We start from the raw sequence: 22,660 nt of genomic DNA on the forward strand, positions 1-22,660 counted from the left end.
TCGTGACTCCTTCACTCCCACTGTCCCTGCTCTGGCTCCCCATCCTCACTTCAGAGACATCTTTTCCCCTGACCTGCCTCCTTGCTTCCCCTGGAGCCTAAGTATTCTGGGGCATCATTTCAACCGATCTGATGATAAGGGGAGGCCAATTTTCCTTCCCATTCTGTCATGTTGGTTAAGAGTTCTATTTCTATGGGTAAAACAGTATTCCCTGGACTGTGGGCTGACTGCTTGGGCTAAAGGCTAGTTTATTGAGCCTTGTCCATGGAGCTGCTACATCACAGGCCAGATGGTCGTGCAGGCATCATGCAAGAGGGAATTAAGTCCTCCAAATAACCTATAGCTGTAACTGGAAAATGTCACTATGACCTTTTTTCCAGTGCTTTTTAAACTCGGGCTTTAAAATTCTTTTTTTCTTTCTTTTTAAATTAGGCAATAGGTCACATGGAGCAATAGTTTAAAAGCTCAGACGGTGAAAATTCTCCCTCATCCTCCTCTCCCTCAGCTTAGCCCCATTCTCAAAGGCAACCAATGCACCAATGTCTTATGTGTCCTCCATACACATTTTATACGTGTGCAAGCAGATATGCACACACACACACATACTCACACATTCCCCTCTCCTAATTTTTTCCCACAAAATAGCAGCACCATTTACACATTGGTCTGCACCTTGCTTTTTTTTTTTTTTTCTTATCACTTAACAGTATATTTTGGAGGTCATTCCACATCTGTTACTGATATTTCTTTCATCATGGATTCCAGACACACATGAAGCAATCCACATACTGATCATTTCTCTTTCCTCAGAAATTGGCCATTGGTTTTCATCTGTGTCTTCCCCTTGCTGGTGTATGACTTCTACCGCATGATGGTCCAGTCACATTCTTTGAATAGCCTTCCAGAAAAAATGATCTTCATAAGTCTTAGTGCCTTTCCCTGGAGGATAAGCAAATGATTTTACGTGACTGGGGGCTCTGCCAGCACGCTGGTGTCATTCTACTGTTAATTTAAACCACATCTTGAATGGGGTCCCTTAAGGTCATGAAGTGGGGACTTCAAGAACTGACCTGACTCCTGAGGTTGTGGCATGTTTTCTCTTGTTCCAGACACTAGAATGAACCGAAGCATTCCTGTGGAGGTGGATGAATCGGAACCATACCCAAGTCAGTTGCTGAAACCCCTCTCAGAATATTCCCTGGCAGAGGAGTCAGAACTGGCTGCTCCAGATGCAAGGAACATGGTGCCTAACAACTTGTCTGCATCCCCAACTGCTCAGTCTTCCTCCAGAGACTTTCCTCAGGCTCACCTGCCCCTGCAACTATCAAATCTCCAGCAGCCTGTGTCCCCGAGGGTCACCTGCCTGCGCGCCAAAGTCTTGGCAGAGAGTGAAGACAGCTTGTGGAGGAGACACATGGATCCCAGCAAAGACTTCACCTCAGGCTCCTGTGCAGCCGGAGAGCCTGAGACTCAGTCTGTGGCTGGAGCCCTCCCCAGGAGCATCAGTTTTCCATTATGGAAAAACATAATCAATGGCTGGGATCTTGGCTTTCAGCAACTTCCCCTGACACTGGCCATGACTCTGACAAATCTGACCAAAGTGTACCTAATGCCTCAGCAGACCCCCAAAGTGGTAGCCAGGAGATGGTGCCCCGGCCTCTCAGGAACCGAGCAGCCCCAGACCCACCTACAATAGACACGGGGTATGATTCACAGCCGCAGGATGTCCTGGGCATCAGGCAACTGGAAAGGCCACTACCCCTCACCTCCGTGTGTTACCTCCAGGACCTCCCCAGACCTCTCAGATCCAGGGAGTTCCATCAGTGTGAACCTCAGAGATACCCAGCATGTGCACAGATGCTGCCCCCCGAGCCCTCCGTGCAAGCTCAGTGGAACTATCACTACTATTGTCCTGGAGACCCTGACCACCAGGTGCCATGTAAGTGAGTTGCTCTCCTCTGGATGTTGTGGCCCAGGTAACTGAGTAAACGGGAATCTCGCGTCAGTGTCTTGCATCGCTACACCAGCACAGGCAGGTCAGAAGGCAGGGAGGGCATTCTGCTTCTTATGGGGCCCTCCATGTGCGTTTGGATTTGCAAGGGGCTTTAGAAGAATGCTTTATCTTGGCCCAGAGCCCGTCTCACTTGGAACCTGCCTCTCTAGGAAACGTTAAGAAGAAAACAGACTGCTCTCTAGGGTAGCTGAAGTGAAACTTACCTAGAGGCAGGGAGCCATCCCAAATGACTTCTAGAAAATTTTGTTGTCCAAATTCTTGGGCATTCTTTACATGCTTGTTCTCCACCTTAGATTTTTCAGAGAAAGAGGCCTTCAGTCAAAAAAATCAGAAGGTGCCCAGAATGTCATTGAGACTTCAAATTCATGGCATTACATGAAGGTCCCATCATTCCTGTATTTCTGTTGCTTAAAGCCCTTTGGAGGTTGAACCATCCACACCTACCCTATGATCTAGCCACACTCAAGGACTGGCAGCCCCCTAACATGTAGAGCTACTTCATAGACCCCTGCATTGTCCATGTTCTTCTCTCTACCTAGGATTTTTCCCCTTCTTGTATACATGTGAACCAGTTCTATATCTTTTAACTGTTTTCTCAAGTTCTAATGTGTATACTGTAAAGTTTGCCCTTCCTCATTCATTGAAGGGTAGTATATTTAGTGTATGCAGCCATCACTCAGAGAAGGCAATGGCAACCCATTCCAGTACTCTTGCCTGGAAAATCCCATGGATGGAGGAGCCTGGTAGGCTGCAGTCCATGGGGTCGCTAAGAGTCGGACATGACTGAGCGACTTCACTTTCACTTTTCACTTTCATGCACTGGAGAAGGAAATGGCAACCCACTCCAGTGTTCTTGCCTAGAGAATCCCAGGGACAGAGGAGCCTAGTGGGCTGCCATCTATGGGGTCGCACAGAGTCGGACACGACTGAAGCGACTTAGCAGCAGCAGCCATCACTATATATGTCTTTTAAGACTTAGCTCAGGTGTCCCTCTGACAGCTTCCCCAGATCACTCCCTTCTTCAGGCTCTCTGTCTCCTTATGCTCTGCCTGTTGGCACACCTAATGCCAGTATGGCATCTACTTTGGGCCTTTTTTACTTCTCTTGTCAGACTGTAAGCTTTTGCACATCAGCAACTTACGTATTTTCAATCCGTAATTCCCCAGCATTTAACACAGTGACCAATATATACAAGACTCTCAACAAATTATGTCCAATGAATGAATAAAATGCATCAGTACAGTAAGCATCTCTGAAAGTGATAAACTCTTAGACTGAGGTAAAAGGTCCATTACAGTTCTTGATGTCAAGTCTCCATGAGGCTGCTGGAAAATAGCAATAGGGCTTTACAGATGAAACACTGGCTGAGAGGCTGGGAGATGCAATATTTTTCTTAGCAAATAAATACCATATCAAAAACAGTTTGAAGAGTCTGACCAAATCTGATGCCTAGCTTTAAAATGAATTATGGAAATAATCACGAATCCTATAATCAATCACAATTTATTTATTTGTACATGTACATTTAATATAAAGCTTCCTTTTCATAGTTTAAAAAAAGAAAATGTGAGGTAAAAGAATTTAACTTAGATGATGCCTGAAAGAAAACAGGGAAGAATGAATGAGTTAAGAGTGAGGGTAAGAGATGAGGCAGCAGCAGGGCTCTGGGAGAAAGAGCCCCTGAGATCTACAGCTGGGACTCTGGTGTTGGTGTTGGATGCGGGGCAGTCAGCTGACTGAAGCAAGAACATCACTGGTGCTCCGAGTGTTCAGGAACAGGGTGAGTGTGCTGACGAAGTTCCTTAAACATAAATCACTGAACCTGGGCAGGGTCAGGATTTGCATTTTTTTTCTCAATGATTCTTAGGTTAAAAAGGAATCCCACAATACTTTTTTTTTTTTTTTTTTAAGATTCTACTCTCTGCATTTAAAGGTAGTTTTTCTGATCATAATAGTAATATTTGTTCACTTTCAAAACTCAAATATGCCCAAAAGCCTAATTCATGTTTCTGTCACTCAAATATAATTCCTTATTGGGGTCTGACATATTTACTGGGTGTTTTTGCATGTATATATTTACTATGATATTAAAATAACTTCAGGATAATTTTCTAGCATTGTTTCAAAATGTTGCATAGTATTTCATCAGATGGATCTATCAAGTTGTTTTTAAGCTATTTTCTGTTGTTGGCTATTTTAGTTTCCCATTTCTGAGCCAATAAGCAATTATACGATACATCATGTACCCATGCTTTTATCTGCATTTCTGGTTAATTCCTTAATGTGTGGAAGTGTGAATGCTTCGTCAAGGGCTTTGTGATACTAAGTCCCAAGCAGTTGCCTTAAACCACTAACAAGAGAAAGCTTCACTGTGATAGAGAAAGCGTGAACTATTATCATTTGAGGGTCCCAGGAAGATCTTCCCACTTGAAGATATTTTTCCTGTTGAACCCTGAAATGTCATCATTAGCAATCTAGTCCTTGGAGGTAAGCATTGCCCTCCCAGGGCAGGCTCTGTTAAAATGCGAACACGCCCGCTGGGAACACTCTTAGTCTCTAACACCTGCTTTCTTTATTCAGATTGCCTCCCCTTGTTCTCTGTATTATTTCCTTCTATTGACTTGGGGAGGAAAGGGGGGCCTTAGGATCCTGGGAGTGAAGACAAGCAATGAAAGGCAGAGAGGAGAAAACTGGGACAGGAGAAGGGACAAATTTACGGAAGGTGTATAAACAGCCAATAAGTGTATGAATCCAAGCTTCACACTGAATTTAAGAAATGCAAAATTTTTAAATATATATTTTTCCTAATCAGATACACAAAAATAAAAAGTCTGGGACAATATCTAGTGTTAGTGGGATTATGGGAAAATGAACATTCCCATCTACTCTTGGTTTTTTTTTTTAATATATTTTGTGATTTTATCTATTTATTTTTGGCTGTGCTGGGTCTTCGTTGCTATGCTAGGGCTTTTCTCTAGTTGCAGGAAGCAGAGACTAGTCTCTAGTTGCCGTGCTCGGGCTTCTCATTGCAGCGGCTTCTCTTGTGGAGCACAGGTTCTATCTAGGGCGCTCAGGCTTCAGTAGTTGCAGCTCCCAGACTCTAGAGTACAGGCTCAATAGTCATGGCACACAGGCTTCGTTGCTCTGCGGCATGTGGGATCTTCCCAGATCTGGGATTGAACCTGTGTCTCCTGCATTAGCAGGCAGATTCTTTACTGAGCCACCAGGGAAGCCCCCATTTACTCTTGATAGGAGTATAAATTGGTACAGTTTTCCAGGAGGCAATTTCACTATCAAAATTTTAAACGTGTCCTATTTGGTCCAGCGTCTCACTTATAAGAATCTATTCTATAGACACATTCAATTAGCATGTAAAAATACATGAATGAGGACGTTTATTAAAGCACTGTTGCATTAGAGTAAGAATAAAAAATCTAAAATGCCTATCAATAAGGGGGAAATTATTATAAATAATTATCAAATTATGTTATAAAGGATATAAATTATTGTAAATAAGTTGTGATTTATTTATACAATAGACTATTAAGTCCCTGTTACTACACTCTGACATAAAAAAGATTAAAGAAGCATGCTTTGTGGATCCCATACGTGCTATTTTTTTAACTATATATGTTTAAAAATGGCTTGAGAAAGACTGGAAGATGGCCACAACCATTAACAGTGATCGTGAAGGGGAGGGGAATAAGGAATTAGGAGAGACAGGGAGATTTTTCTTCTAACTCTCTATACTTTTGTTAAATTTGTTATAGCAAACAGGCATAACTTTTATAATGTAAAAAATGAGTAAAAGTTAAAAAGAAAAAGGAAATGAGAACATGTGGGCTCACCCTAAATCACCCCACATGTGCCTTGGCCCTGGCCTCCAGGGGCCTCTAATTACAGGGAAGAGGGTCAGGGTTGGGCTGGTTTTGCCTGGGAAAACCAGTGCTTATATTTTGTCCTCAGGGCACTGCAAACCCAGAATATTTCTGAAGCCTCTGATAGCAATGGCTCCCAAGAAGGTTGCTATGAGGATTAAATGAGATAATGTATTAAAGACACTAGGAAAGTGGCTGGCTTGTAGTAAGCTATCAAAAACTAGCAGCTTTTAGTTATTATTGCTATTATTTAAATAGAGCCTGCAGCCCAGCCCTGTAGAGTGCCCCTCTGCTTCTAGATCCCTCTTGCTGGCACAGATTTTAAGCATTCAAAGCAGGTGTACAAATGCTTAGTTTTGTGTCAGGGCTATCACTGCACTTAATTGCCAACAGAACCGCTTCAAAAGAGCTGTTCACCTAAGCAATTCTCTTGCAGTTGGAAACCATGGCTACATGATTCTACTTGGCTTTAGAAGATCATTACTTCCTCATCTGTTAGAGAAAATATAAATAAATGCTCATCATGCAAATGGCACAGCTTTGCCCCTGCAAGTTAAAGCACAAATGGTTACTAGTCACTCCTTTCATGTAAAAAAAAGTTATCAAAGTAGGTGAAAACAAAAGGTGGAAAAATCTATTTCTTTCCTTCACCGTCATCCCCCAGAGAAGTCAGCCTCTTACTGCCTCAAAATCCTTCCTCTGAAGGTCACCAGAATGGAGGTCATGGCTCTGCAATCAAATAAAACCCTCGACGCAAATAAATTGGAAAAAAAAAAAAGAATATATTAAGTCTAAAGTGCTCTTATCTTACTGTAAAATTCTTGCTTTCTATACCAAAGAGACTGAATAAAATAAACCTGTGGACACATGCCCACTATTGTTCATATAGACCCCCAAACATGATTATTTGTGTGCTAGAATGCATGCACAGTTAAAAGTAAGGAAAAAACAAAGCAGATGGAAGAGATGATAAAGAAAGGCAGTCCCTTTCAGGAACTACAGCTGTTTACAGCTGGGGGAGTTCCTGTAACAGTTTATGTTGGCCATCTTGTCTTCCTGGCTAAACTAATTGTGTTATATCATCATGTTTTTTTTGACAACTTGAAAATCACATTTTACTTTCTCCCTCATAAATTCTTTTAATATCATTCTTAATAAGGAAGAAAAATGTTGAATGTTTTGACTGATAAGTGGAAAACCTCATTTAGGATTTGGTTTACAAATTCCAAGTGGTCAAAGCCCAGTAACACGAAGACCGTGTGTAACCCAAGCCAAGAGGATCATAAGATTGACGAGCAACATACAGTTCTGGGCACCCATGCATGATTGTGCAAGATTTGTATTTTTGTTCTGTGATGAACACTGCGTCAGAATGTAGGAGTTACTCTGCTAACAAATCACTTGTCCATCACATCCCCCACCACCTTCTAGACTCCATCCTCTTGATGGAATTCTAGGCACGGAGCACAAGTCTCTGGGGGAGATATCTTGGGGAGTGGTTCTTAAGTCTATCGTGTAGGTGGCTGCTGGCTTGCATGTCTCCTACTTGTACACTAACGAGTGTGGGTTTATATTTCAAAACAGACATCCACAGACAAACAGATTTTCTCTTTCTCTCCTGATTTATTTTGAGCAGCTCAGGAGAACTATAGCCTGTTTATCTCTAGTCATTGCATGCTTAGCCATAGAAATTTCAGTAATATTTGTTGAATGAATAAAAAGAAATCTGTTCCCTACTTCCTAGAAAAAGAAGTGATTCCCTAATTATGAGTAGAGGCTTTGTGATCTCAAGCCTTTGAAAGGCTATCTCTTTGCTTGTCTTATGGGAGGGCAGAGGAAAGAAAGGAGGTCACTTGGATTTAGAAACAGACCTGCTCATTTGTTCATCAATTTATCCAAATATTTGCCCAGTTCTATGCTAGGCACTGGGTGTACAGTTGTGAATACAACATCCTGTCTTTGTGGAGTTCATAGCCTACTGGAGATAAGTCTACTGATAAGTAGAAATCAGCAAACAAAATAACAAAGAGTACATGTTATAAAGAAAATAGCCAGGTGTTAGAGGAAGCATTAACAGCATGGTGAGAGGAGGCCTCTTTGAGGAGGACACTGCTGCTGCTGCTGCTAAGTCGCTTTAGTCGTTTCTGACTCTGTGCGACCCCATAGACGGCAGCCCACCAGGCTCCCCCGTCCCTGGGATTCTCCAGGCAAGAACACTGGAGTGGGTTGCCATTTCCTTCTCCAATGCAGGAAAGTGAAAAGTGAAAGTGAAGTCACTCAGTCGTGTCCGACTCTAGCGACCCCATGGACTGCAGCCTACCAGGCTCCTCCATCCATGGGATTTTCTAGGCAAAAGTACTGGAATGGGGTGCCATTGCCTTCTCCAGAGGAGGACACATTTGAGCTGAAATCTAAAAGACGAGAAGGTCCAGGAAGCAAGGACTTTAGTATTGTTAATGTACTGAAAGCAAGTGAGTGGAGATACAGCAGAGTGAGCAGTGAGAGAATGATATGCTAGAAAATGAAGGAGGCAAGGACTGTGATATGGAATTTGGATTTTTTACTCAGTTTAACTTCATCTTCAGGAAAGCAAAAAATTGAACTCTGTAATCCTGAATAAGGAACTTAGAACAGTACTTGGCATGTAACAAGTACTCAGTAAATATTAGCCATTATTACATATACCGTACCCAACTAGACTAGCAAGCCTTGATCAAAATAGCAGAAGGAAACTATCAAAACTTGAGCAATGAAAAGACGTTCATTTATCTGAAAATGTAAATTTTATTTCGCGACTTCTTCACACAACCAGCCAAATTCCAGTGGAACCAGTCAAGTTCCACTAAGGAAATCTTCTTTCTTTGTTTTAAACAATCAAAAGACAGCATAGAGAACTCTTTTGTCAGTACCCTAATTTTAAAATTGAGGTGGATCATTTTCATCTGCTCATATAAACCATTGTAAGCTTTTATCACAGGTGGCCATTTCAGAAACAAGAGTCACAGCTAATCAAACACTTAGTCCTCATGCCTTAGTGATTTTAATGATATGATTTGTTGCTATGAGACAAAAACATGTTGTGCGAGGAATAATCTGTTCAAAATCATATGACCTTGCTTCAAAGGCTTTTGATTAACAGCACTAACATACACTTTGTGGAAAAGAAACAAACCCTATGATTAGAGCTTGGTAGTCCTTTTAAAGCAAATAAAACCTTATTAGCCATTTATTAATGGACATGGGAAGCAAGAATGGCTCCAAGCATTAAAAACTTTCAAGGCCACTAGCAAAGTTGCTCCTCTTTCACCTTTTCTTTCTTCTTCCTACCTCCAAAGGAGACACTGAAAAATATCCCAGATGGAGAGCAGATGAGAAATAGACTCCCTAGAAGACCCAAGACCTAGCAGGCAGACTGTGCCCTCCCACATGGCTTTGCTTGTGCGTATGTATCAAGTTGACTTTGTAACTTTCAGTCTTCATTCACAGATTGAGCATCCCTCAGGTATTGGCACTGTGCTTTGAGGTATGGTGGCAAACAGACACAGTGCATGCTTTTACAAAGCTTGGAGTCTAGTAGGCAAGGCAGGCAAGAAGTTGACAAGTAGGAGTCATGCTTACTTACACAAACATGAAAAGTGCTAGGAAGAAAGTAAAATGATGAGATGGGATAAGTAACTGGTGAACAGATGATATCTGAGCTGAGCCCTGAATGTCAAGAAGTTGATCTGTAAAGATACAGGGCAAAACACTCTGAGCAGAGGGGATGGCAGACTCAGGCTCCCAGAGGTGGGGACCAGCTTGGCATTCAAGATGAAGAAAGACAGCCAGGGTAGCTAGGGCTTGCTGAACTTTTGAGAGTGTGCTGCTGCTGCTGCTGCTGCTAAGTCGCTTCAGTCGTGTCTGACCCTGTGCGACCCCATAGACGGTAGCCAACCAGGCTCCCCTGTCCCTGGGCTAGCTCTTGCCTAATGACCTGATGGCAATGGCACTTTTTGGTCTGTTCTAGCTGGGAAAGGGCCTTTCCTGGTGGCTCAGTGGTAAAGAATCCCCCTGCCAATGCAGGAGACATGGGTTCAATTCCTGGGTCAGGAAGATCCCCTGGAGAAACGAATGGCAACCCACTGCAGTATTCTTGTCTGGGAAGTCTGTGGACAGAGAAGCCTAGAGGGCTATAGTCCATGGGGTCTCAAAGAGTCAGACAAGACTTAGTGACTGAACAACTGGGGAAAAGAGCACCAAGAGAGACCAGTCCTATAGCCCTGAAACTCCAGCTGGTGAGGTGGACCCCTTGGAAATTATCTGACCTGACCCAGGATGGCCATAAAAACAAAACCTTGTTTTATCTTGTTCTAGATCATAGGGGTCTCTGTGGTCCTGTCTCCCCATTCTTAGAGATGCTATCCAAGCCCTGGTCTTTGTCAGCCAGGGGGTAGGCACAGGCATATCCTTTTATCCCCCTCCCCTTCCTTAAGCTCCAGATATCATGACCAGGCCTAAGCAAGAGCAGGGCAAAGGTCATGGTCAGGGCCTCAAGACAAGCTCTGTTCAGAGGGATGTGGTCAGTTTTGCCAGAGGAAGCATGACCTGGTGTCATGGGTCAAAGCAGACAATAGACTAAATCCAGGGAATCTGACCAAGCTTGAAAGACTGGCTGGGGCACATTTCCAGGGTCACCCAGTCAAGTTTCCTGAGCCCACACCGTGGGGACCCGGTAGTGGCCACACTAATGAACACACATATTATTAGTCTTCTGTACTTGAGGCCATATTCCTCTAGACGGTTCTTGACTACTTAGCAAACCAAGAATAAAAATCTTAACCACAGTCTCACCCTCCACATCCTGGTGCTGCCGACCTGCTTCTTCTGTTATTTCTTGCTCGCTTGCAAGTTTTGTTTCACCCTACTTCCCTGCAAGTATCCTACCTACACGACAGGCAAATTGGGCATTACTTTTATAATCAGAAGAAGAATAAAGACCAGTAAAGACCTTTTGAGTGTCAAGGTTCCTTCTTGCCTTAACTAGCTATGCCTGCTTGATCATCCAAGTTCTTACTTGGGCAGAGGTGGCAATACTTGGATCCCCAGGATGTGCTCGTGGGGTGATCCACGTGGCTCTTTTTGCAGGGTTATACATGCCTCTCTCCAGTCCTTCTACAGGCTGAGCTCACCCCAATGTGCATCCAGCCTCTCAGACTTCCCACACTCGAGCCCCGTTGGATCTGGACAGTCCCCTCAGAGCCTTCCTCTCCCACCCTTCCTGGGTTCCTTGCATCCCTCCTCTGGCCCTCACTTCTCTTCTCTCACCGGGTCAGGCTGGTTGCCTTTAATCCTTTGGGACTGTTATTCCTATGCCTGGCTGGGGTTAACTTTCTCCCAGGTTAGAAATTCATATAAGTTGATGCGAGGACTGGCTTTGCTCTAAGACCTGCCCTCTTCTAACTGCCTGGTCCCAAGTACTCATGGCCTTTGGCAAGAGGGTACTGAGACAGTTGTGAGGTGTTGCCAGCTGCTTGGCTACTTCCCCGGGATATGAGCCAAGTTTTCATTCATTTACTTCTTCCTAAGAGGGATTGAAAAAGCTGACTTGAAACTCAACATTCAAAAAACAAGGATCATGGCATTCATTCCCATAACTTTGTGGCAAATAGAAGGGGGAAAAGTGGAAGCAGTGACATATTTTTTTTTCCCCTTGGGCTCCAAAATCATTGCAGTTGGTCACTATAGTCATGAAATTAAAAGATACTGTTCCTTGGAAGGAAAGCTATGACAAACCTAGATAGCACATTAAAAAGCAGAGTGGGAAGATTTGGGAGAATGGCATTGAAACATGTAAAATATCATGTATGAAACGAGTTGCCAGTCCAGGTTCGATGCATGATACTGGATGCTTGGGACTAGTGCACTGGGATGACCCAGAGGGAGGGTATGGGGAGGGAGGAGGGAGGAGGGTTCAGGATGGGGAACACATGTATACCTGTGGCAGATTCATTTTGATATTTGGCAAAACTAATACAATTATGTAAAGTTTAAAAATAAAATGAAATTTAAAAAAAATAAAAAAATAAAAAGCAGAGACATCACTTTGTCAACCAAGGTCCATCTAGTCAAAGCTATGGTTTTTCAAGAAGTCCCATACCAGTGTGAGAGTTGGACCACTAAGAAGGCTGAGTGCCGAAGAATTGATGCTTTCAATCTGTGGTGCTGGAGGAGACTCTTGAGGGTCCCTTATATGCAGAGTACATCATGAGAAACGCTGGGCTGGATGAAGCACAAGCTGGAATCAAGATTGCCAGGAGAAATATCAAAAACCTCAGATATGCAGATGACACCACCCTTATGGCAGAAAGTGAAGAAGAAATAAAGAACCTCTTGATGAAAGTGAAAGAGGAGAGTGAAAATGTTGGCTTAAAGCTCAACTTTCAGAAAAGTAAGATCATGGCATCCAGCCCCATTACTTCATGGTGAATCGATGGGGAAACAGTGGAAATAGTGGCTGACTTTATTTTGGGGGGCTCCAAAATCACTGCAGATGGTGATTGCAGCCATGGAATTAAAAGACACTTACTCCTTGGAAGGAAAGTTATGACCAACCTGGACAGCATATTAAAAAGCAGAGACATTACTTTGTCAACAAACGTCTGTCTAGTCAAGGCTATGGTTTTTCCAGTGGTCATGTATGGATGTCAAAGTTGGACTCTAAAGAGGGCTGAGTGCAGAAGAATTGATGCTTTTGAACTGTGGTGTTGAAGAAGACTCTTGAGAGTCCCTTGGACTGCAAGGAGATCCAACCAGTCCATCCTAAGGGAAATTGGTCCTGGGTGTTCATTGTAAGGACTGATGTTAAAACTGAAACTCCAGTATTTTGGCCACCTGATGTGAAGAGCTGACTCATTTGAAAAGACCCTGATGTTGGGAAAGATTGAAGGCAGGAGGAGAAGGGGACAACAGAGGATGAGATGGTTGGATGGCATCACTGACTCAATGGACATGAGTTTGGGTAAATTCTGGGAGTTGGTGATTGGCAGAGAGGCCTGGCGTGCTGTGATTCATGGGGTTGCAAAGAGTCGGACACGACTGAGCAACTGAACTGAACTGAACTGGACAGCAAGGAGATCAAACCAGTCAATCCTAAAGGAAATCAATCCTGAATATTCACTGGAAGCACTGATACTGAAGCTAAAGTTCCAATACTTTGGCCACCTGATGCAAAGAGCCGACTCATTGGAAAAGACCCTGATGCTGGGAAAGACTGAAGGAGAAAGGAGAAGGGGGCGGCAGAGGATGAGTTGGTAGATAACATCACCGACTCAATGGGCATGAATCTGAGCAAACTCTGGGAGATGGTAGAGGACAGAGGAGCCTGGCATGCTACAGTCCATGGGGTCACAAAGAGTCAAACACGACTTAACAACTGAACAGCAGCAAAGAAGGACTGGTGTGTGTGTTAGGGGGTGGGTGGGTGTGGGTGTGTGTGTCCAGGGAGGGAAATGAACAAGTAGTGATTCTGTAGCTATCATGAGGATAATTTCTCCTAGCCTTGGGTTTTAAAACTTGGGGAGTTATGGTAGGAATCGTGGTGATCTGGACCCCTTGGAGTGTATGTGGCCTGACCCAGGAAGGCTGTAATAGCAAAACCTGGTGGTAGAGCTCATCCTAGGCCAAAGGGTTCTCTGTGGTGCTACCTCCCCATTCTTAAAGATGCCCTCCAAATCCTCGTCCTTATCAGCTGTGGGGCTGGAATCAGCTCAGTTTGGATTGTTTTAAGCATCTAATTTAAATAGGGGCCTATGTTGAGCTCTGTGTTTCCAATTTAAAACATTAAACTCATGATTTCACAGATGTTTTTGTTTATAAAAACAATAAAGACAATGACTCGGTTTAATGAAAACTATCAAGTAAATAATAGTACAGAAATGTGGCAAACATCTCGGAGGTGGTAAATGATATATGGAACCCTCAGTTGGTATAAACACAGAAATTTGCACTGAGCTTACCTCTCCTTTCATGCAAAGGAGCCACAGTCAGTCTTTCCTGTTTTCTTTGCTGTCTTCACCTACAGATGGCCATAACTACCCTCGAGCAGCCTACCAGCAAGTGATCCAGCCAGCTCTACCTGGGCAGGCCCCACCTGGAGCCCATGTGAGGGGCCTGCACCCTGTGCAGAAGGTCATCCTGAGTTGTCCCAGCCCCTGGGACCAAGAGGAGAGACCTCCACAGAGAAACTACTCTCCCCCAGGTCTCCCCAGGTATCAGTAAGTACAACTGATGGGGCCAAATTTCAGACAATATTAACATGAAAAAGAATGACACCAATGCAATCAATATGCATCAGAACTCTATTCCTTTGCCACGCAGGCTGGTGACCAAGTCACACAGTTGAACACCCCACACAGACTTTTCAGGTCAGGAGGAAACGGAAGCTGTGTGATAAGAATCTCTTCACCAGATACATGAAGACCTTGAAGGAAAGGCTCTTAAGATGCTAAGTCACACCTTTTACTTCCAGATCTCTTGGCCTTTTGGATCAAAAAATAGGTTTTCATTTTCACTATGACTGACTTCCAAGGCTACAAAATTCTTTTTTATATCCCTAGTCTCTACACCTGTTTAAGTCCATTTCTTACTTTGAAATTTTAAATTCAATTGGTTCTCAATAGAAATTTAAAACAACTGTTATTTTGTAATAAAAGCATTCACTCATGTTTAACACCATTATTAGGTCTTTCCAATATTTCTTCCAGAAAAATAATTTTGGCTTTTCTTGACATTATTGTCTAATCTTTTAATCATATTTCTATTCATTGTTCTTTTTTGACTCCTCAAGTTTTTTTTTTTTTTTTCTCTTCATTTATAGATCTAAAATATACAGGGAAAACTCATGTAAATGGAGCTTCCTAATTTATGACAAAATTGGAAAGAGAGTAGATAAAACATTTGCTCTTGCTCAAGCACAACTTTTATCTATCATTCAAAGTAAATCTATATTCCATTTTGAGAACGGAATGAGATATGAACCTCTTATTGAAGCAGTTTTTTTTCAGAAATGGAGAAATAGGTAATCAGCTCAAAAAGTGTATTGAAAAAAAGGCCTACTCTATTTACAATGGCAAATAAGGTGCCTTTCCTCTTCACTCAAAAGCCAATAACCCTCAGATTTTCTTTGCAGACAGATGCCTTATTTTTTTTTTTTACAAAAAAAATAGAATGGAATTTAAGTAATGGAATTAAGTAGTGAGTTTATAGTCAGATCAGCACTCTTGCAGAAAGCAATCTAAAATTCCAAGAAAACAAAATTTAAGCATCTCTATGTGTAGTGTTGAATAGGAGAAGCAATAGTAATTTTTTAAATGAACTTTTATTTTGAAATAATTTTGGATTTATTTATTGTAAAATAGTTCAGAGCAATTGCTTTTATAACATCAATTAAAGCCTACTATGGTCTCCAAGGATTTATCATTTTAAGATAATGAAAAGTAAGTTCAGGTAATGAGATTAATTCTCTTCTTACTGATCTTTGGAAGGAGAATCTTAATACAGAAAGATTACTCTGTCATTACTCTCCATTATATTGTTTATATATGAAAGTTTTTTTTAATATCAAGGCCTTAAGATTTTTTTTTCAAATGAGCATGCATGCATGAAGTCACTTCAGTCGTGTCTGACTCTTTTTGACCCTGCGGACTGTAGCCCTCCAGGCTCCTCTGTCCATGGGATTCTCCAAGCAAGAATACGGGAGTGGGTTACCAAGGTGCGTTCTTTACCACTAGCGCCACCTGGGAAGCTTTGTCAAATGAGCAATCATCTTTTGTAAACAACTAACTTTGGGTACAAAGGCACTAATGCAAAAAGAATATGGAATTGGATCCCCATTAGATGAAGGCATATTGTGTAGAAATTTTTTCTATAATAATATAAAATAAAAATAACTTCCTCAAACACCACAATTAGAAATGTATTAATAGCATAGTTGAGATTTTGTATAATTTTAAATCTTGTTACATAGGACTTTCAGAATTTTTTGATTACTCTTTTGGGTAAAAATATGAAAGCAGAAGCAATAATCCACTAAAACTAGGCCTATACACATAGATATTACATTCAAAACTTTTTTTTAATTTATAATATAAAACAATCGCAAACACATAACAAGTAACATTCCTGTTCCCGCTACCTAGATTTTTTAAAATGTTAACAATGCCACATTTACTTCATATTTTTTTGAAGAAATAAAGTATTATAGATACAGTTTTAGTCCCCCTAGCAGTTAGAATTCAGTTACAGAAAACAGAAACAACTCTAGCTGTTGTAAACAGAAGGGATTTAATATAAGGAATTGGGTGCTTATGACATTGGAGGCTGGAGGTTTTAGGTTGGGCTTCCAGGAATGGTCCCCGGGCAATATCACAGAACTGGGGAACAGAGGGGCTGCTTCCTCTGGCCTGGTCAGAGAGGCAGAGGGCCAGAAAGCCACCACAGGGCTCTCCAATCTAGGCCACGCTGCCAGCACCAACCAGAATCAGGAAACTGCCACTGCAGCTATTGGAAACATTCCGTGCCTACCAGATCTGCACTGGCAAAATACCGATGCCCATGCCCTTCCCTTGAAGCTGTACCGGAACACTGGGAGGCCTCCTCAGCACCCCATGACAGCACTTAGCAACAGAAACCACAGAAGTGGCAGAAGCATGGCTTACATGTCCTTCTACCTTCCAAATCTCACACAAGTGCACCTGATCTTTCTTCTCAGCAGACTATTCATAGGAATACTGGTGACCAAAATAATAATAAAGATGCCATATGATAATGTGGTAGACATGTCTTTAGTAGATCTTCAAAATTGGATGTTCATTTGTGAAATATTAGCAGCATAGATACTTTTTTTTTCGGCTGTGCCATGCAGCATGAGGAATTTTAGCTCCTGGACCAGGGATCAAATCTGTGCCCCATAGAGTGGAAGCAAGGAGTCTTAACCACTGGGCCAGCAAAGAGACCCCACAACATAGATACTTTTAAACCTACATGGTCTTTTCTATCTTTTAATACATAAATAAATGTTATCTGTTGTTGTTGTGTTAATTGTGACTCTTTGAGACCCCAGGACTATATAGTCCACCAGGCTCTTCTGTTGATGGAATTCTCCAGGCAAGATTATTGAAGTGGGTAGCCATTCCCTTCTCCAGGGGATCTTCCAGACCCAGGGAGTGAACCCATACCTCCTGCATTGCAAGCAAATTCTTTATTGTCGGAGCCACCAGGGAAGCCCAAATGTTATCTATTATGAGCTTAAAGTTCTGTCGTTTTATCTGAATGCCTAAACATCAAACCTTCTATGTCACCCATTATATTACTTTGTTTTGTTGGTGGTCTTGTCTGATCTGAACATAAGAATCATCTTCCCCATTATACAGTCCTTAAATTCAGAAATCAAATCCTGCTTCCCTCTTTGACCCCAAGCACAGGCCCTTATAAATGCCAGCTGGCTGAACTGCTTATTGACAAAAAGTCTGAGGAAAAAAACAAAACAAAACACCAAACCTTTGTCCTTCTGGCTCAGAAAAGAAATGGAGGCAGAAGAAAGATAGCTCACTGGTATTACCCACAGTCATTAAAGGCTTTCTGTCCCTCTAGGTTTGCCTTTATGCAACATGAACATTTACTGTGAATGTATTCCTTTCCAGGGATCAGCTGTATAACCAGCCACCTAATAGAGGTGGTGCTCCTGAGGGGTCCTTGGAGTGTCCTGCCGAGCTGAGGCCACAGGATCCCCAGGCTCCATCGCCAGCTGCTGTCCCCAGACCCCCGAGTCACCCTCTAGCCAGAGGAACTCTGAAAACAAGCAATTTGCCAGAAGAATTGCGTAAGTTGTTTGCAATGTGGTTTTTTCCTCCTTCTTGGTCACGTCTTACACTTTGAGAGTACTTGATGATTCTTCATCTATAATCTTGGATATTTCTCACATACTCCACAGTGAAATGAAATATCCTTTTTTGCTTTTTGTTTAAAAACTAACCAGGATTTTGTGTGAGTGTTTGTAGTGATTCTGACACCACCTGCAATACTCCCAAAGTGCTTACCACTAGATTTTCTACAACTGTACTGCAACAACAAATAACCCCCATGCTTTCTCCCTCTTCTAAATGATTCTCTTGAGTGGACTTGTCCCTGGATAAATTGATTGGATGTCCATGTGGTATTGGCCAGGGACCTAGTGTCTCACCATAAATTAGCAGCAGCCTTCAAGAAGGAGGTCATTTCCTGTAGGAATGAGCAATCGTGTTTGGAAAAACCAGTCTCACATTCTCCATGCTGCTGTACAACCAAATGCAAACTAAGCCTTTTATTTAAAGAAACATTCGACTAAGTGTCAGGTGATGATGCTTTTTCCACATTTTGCAGCCAGAACCAGAAATGTTGAAATATCACCAAAATGTTCTCATATGAAGGTCAGTCAGGACTGTAAGTTCCAGAAATCTTAAGAAAACAGTCACCCCTTATGAAATTGTTTTATTCTGTTGTGCTTGCCATAATTCCAATAAGCCCTTTCCAAATCTAGGTACTGCTTTGAACTAAACTTAAAATTAAGCCCTTTGCATTTGTTAATTCCAACTGGGGAATCAATATTCTTTAGTCATTTAAGGCTCTGAAAGATTTCTATGACAATTGTTTTTTATTTAAAAAATTTTGTTTTAATCTTAAAATCTTATACATTTAAATTTTGAGCATTTCTGGAGAACAGATAATGTTGGGATATAGTCTGGATATCAGTGTATAGAGCGTATTAATTTTACCATAACCTATAAAGGGAGTCCTAAAATTCTTACAGAGGAATTGGTTGAATATTATGTGTTGAGAATAAAATATATTGAGTGCCATCAATATGCCTGGCTGCTTAAATGAGTCAATATGACCACTGAACATCCTCTCATTTGAGAGAGGTGCTTCAAAAACAAGAGCCTAGGTCCCCTGGAGGACGGAATGGCTACTCACTCCAGTATTCTTACCTGGAGAATTCCATGAGTACAGGAGCCTGGTGTGCTACAGTGCATGGGGTTGCAAAGAGTTGGACACGACTGAGCAACTAACACTTTCAAGCGTAGTAAGTGGGTTCCCTCCAACCCCGCCCCCACTGTCTTCTCCACCCTCTGCCCCAGAGCTTCCTGAGATGTAGCCAGTTGATTTCAGACTAAATGCCAACAGAGAGAGATTATTCATCTACTACATTAACACGCTAGCCAGATAATTTACCCAAGACATTAGCCTGGGAGAACACTGGTTCTTATCCTGACTGGGTTAAGCTTGTGGGCACAATGCCATCTGCAGCTCTAGACTGACTCATGGACAAGTAAGGGAGTCAGTGATGCTGGACTGCCCAGAGGCAGGGTCTCTGCTTCAAGCTACTGAAGTTCTTAATAACATTTCTGAGCTGCCCTTTAGTCTACTCTAACTTCCTTGCCAGTCCCCGACCAATAAGTAGTGAGGGGAAGAAGGTGGTGGAGAACCACTTTCTCCCTCCCCTCACTTGCTCTCATCAAGTTCAGGGTATCAGAGAGCATCACATCATGAGATCAAAAGAGGACACGGCTGGGTGGCCTCTTAGCAGGGCTCAACTTCCAGGCCTGCTGTGAGAGTATTTTCTTGGGCACAGTGCCAAGTGCGTCTCATATACCCGGGGTGGCCTAACCTTAAGGCCCCACAGATTCTGGATGGCGGATTTTTTTTGTTGTTGTTAATGCATCATGTGGTTTTTCAGAAGACCTCCTCTGCTTCTCTCAGCCTGCCAGCACTCTCTCTGACGCACCCTGAGCAGTCTGCACACCCTGGGATGGACCCCCTGCCCCTTTGGGCCTGTAGATCTATGTCTGAGGACAGTTCACTCTGCTGCAGACATAAGCCCTGAGACCGCCCCCTCATTCTGAGGAGTCCCTTCACTGTTCTAAAAGGCCAAAAGACACTGCATGCGATTTGCAAGTGTTGTTTAGAGTGGAATGATTTGACTAGTTTCTAATAATTGACAAAAATCTCTCTTTAGGGAAAGTCTTTATCACTTATTCTATGGACACAGCCATGGAGGTGGTAAAATTCGTGAACTTTTTGTTGGTAAACGGCTTCCAAACTGCGGTAAGTATTTTATCCAAAGAGAAGACTAAACAATTAAAGTGAGTATAATGAAAACAAAAAAAATAAGAGAAACGTGTCAAAAGTTGTTGATGGCTTAAACTCTATTATATGATTTATGTGATCATGACCCAAATGCTTATGGGTTTAGGTAATTGTTTTCTAGAATTCAAACTATCCAAACTCTCCAACATGTTTTTCTTGCATGCCTTTTGAGTGACCCCAAGTGCCTCTGAGGACTTCCCTGGTGGCTCAGACAGCAAAGAATCTGTCTGCAATGCAGGAGGCCAGGGTTCAATCCCTGGGATGGGAAGATCCCCCGGAGGAGGGCATGGCAACCCACTCCAGCATTCTTGCCTGGAGAATCCCATGGACAGAGGAGCCTGGTGGGCTACAGTCCATGGGGTCGCACGGAGTCGGACACAACAGAAGTAACTAAGCAGCAGCAACAAACAAGTGCCTTTGAACAGCTAGCACGGTGTTGATGCCCAGCATGCACGCAGCTGGTGCTCAGCCTAAAGGAAAGCCGGGCTCTCACTGCACTTGGCACCTTTGCCCTTCCTCACCAATCATGTCACTTTGGTTGTGCTTCTTGCGGTGCAGGAGGCTCACCAGGTCACCTGCTCATTTGACAAGATCCTTGCATTCTGCACTGGGTTGCATGGTTTGAGGTGGAAGCCCGGCAGCCTGGGGCCCCCCACCCCACTGTGCACAGCTGGCAGTCCAGCACCGACAATTCTGAACAGGGAGCCAGGTTCTGCGACCCAGGGCCGGGTTCTCAGTTGGTCTAGGCTAGTTCAGGAAGGTAGACACCCCAGCCCTGCAGTCCACTGTGATCGTAGGCCAAGAAATTTCAGGAAGCACACACTCTTCAAGTGCCCTGCAGTGCCTTGGAAAAGCACAGCTTACACCCATGTAAGTCTTCCTTAGGATAAATAGAATACCACAGGAGGCTACTCGGAGGACTGGCTTTCCTCAAACACTGATATCACTTCTCTTCCTTCCCTGAGGCCTCCTCTGTGTATTTAGTGACAGTGGATGCTAAAGAGTAGTGAAAAATTAAGGGAAATATCTACAAATACAAATGTTGAAGAATAAAGAAAGAATACTTAGTAACTAAATGTCCATTTTAAGGATTATTTAGCATTTCTAACAGGAGTTTTATTCAAATATTTCTTTAGTCTGTAATTATTTTTAAATGGAAGTATACGAAAATTTTTACAAGTATACACTCTACACCCCAACTTCATGACTATATAGATATGTGAATATATACAGATCAGCATTTCAATTTCTCGTTTCTGGGATAAGAAACACTGGGGCAAGTCATATAAAATCAAATTATAGGACATAAGGCCAACATTGTAGAAAAGATCTTATTTTAGTCCTTTCCACATAAGCATACTGATTGCCCCAGAGAAGAGGACAGGTTTTTATGACCTTAACAATTAGGGGCTGCTTAGGCCCAATTTAAATTTGTCCCTAAACCCTAATCCTCATCATTATGAAGTGAAAAGTGAAAGTGTGAGTTGTTCAGTCATGTCGGACTCTTTGTGACCCTGTGAACTATAACCCACCAAAGTCCTCTGGGAATGGAATTTTCCAGGCAAGAATACTGGAGTGGGTTGCCATTTCCTTCTCCAGGGCATCTTCCCAATCCAGGGATCGAACCCAGGTCTCCTGCATTGCAGATGGATTCTTTACCATCCGAGCCACCAGGGAAGTCCTTAAAGCTTGTGGTAAAATCCCAGAGCCTCATCCTGGATAGCTAAGTTATTGTATCGCTACATCAAGATCCCCTTAGTGGATAAAAATTAATTTAATGGGTAATTTAATAAATGGATCATTTTCAAAGTTCTAGGTGAGTCGAGGAAACCCATAGAGAATGAATAGTGCAATATCCCAGGCCTAGCAAAAGCAAGGAGAGTCTACCACCCTGAGGCCTAAAAAGACAAGGGACCAGTGACTCCTACAACCTAAAGGGGGCACTATATTGGTTTGCCGGGTCTGCCACAGAGTACCACAGGCTGCTGCTGCTGCTGCTGCTGCTAAGTCACTTCAGTCGTGTCTGACTCTGGGCGACCCCATAGACGGCAGCCCCCAGGCTCCCCCATCCCTGGGATTCTCCATGCAAGAACACTGGAGTGGGTTGCCATTTCCTTCTCCAATGCATGAAAGTGAAAAGTGAAAGTGAAGTCTCTCAGTCGTGTCCGAGCCTCAGCGACCCCATGGACTGCAGCCTTCCAGGCTCCTCCGTCCATGGGATTTTCCAGGCAAGAGTAGTGGAGTGGGGTGCCATTAGGGAGCCTAAACTGTCCTTTATTTCCTCAGTTGTGGAGGCTCATAGTATAAGATCAAGGTTTCAGCAGGGTTGGTTTCATTCTGAAATCTCTTCCTTGTCTTGTAGAGGACCGTCTTCTCCCTCTGTCTTCTCCTGGTCTTTCCTCTGGTCTTTCCTTATAGTCTCCTCTTATAAGGACACCAGTCATGCTGCATCAGGGCCCACCTACGAAACCCCTTTTACTTTAGTCACCTTTTAAAAGCCCTATATCCAAATACAGTCATAGTCTGGGACACAAGGGGTTAAGACATATATTGAAACATGAATTTGGAGGGACACAATTCAGCTCATAACAGTAGCTGGGTGGAAAAG

At 42.8% G+C, this 22,660-nt stretch overlaps 1 protein-coding gene across 1 annotated transcript in view; it reads left to right on the plus strand.

Moving 5' to 3' along the window:
• Window positions 1-22,660, plus strand: part of TRAF3IP2 (TRAF3 interacting protein 2) — a 44,873-nt gene that overhangs the window by 11,923 nt on the left and 10,290 nt on the right. The window contains 5 exon segments of the mRNA XM_027551202.1: window positions 1,110-1,487; window positions 1,490-1,939; window positions 13,952-14,144; window positions 17,571-17,749; window positions 19,922-20,010. Of these exon segments, the coding sequence (XP_027407003.1) occupies window positions 1,118-1,487; window positions 1,490-1,939; window positions 13,952-14,144; window positions 17,571-17,749; window positions 19,922-20,010 (1,281 nt within the window). The 5' untranslated portion in view covers window positions 1,110-1,117.

This window comes from Bos indicus x Bos taurus, chromosome 9 (genome assembly GCF_003369695.1).
Source record: "Bos indicus x Bos taurus breed Angus x Brahman F1 hybrid chromosome 9, Bos_hybrid_MaternalHap_v2.0, whole genome shotgun sequence".
Classification (NCBI taxonomy): Eukaryota; Metazoa; Chordata; class Mammalia; order Artiodactyla; family Bovidae; genus Bos; species Bos indicus x Bos taurus.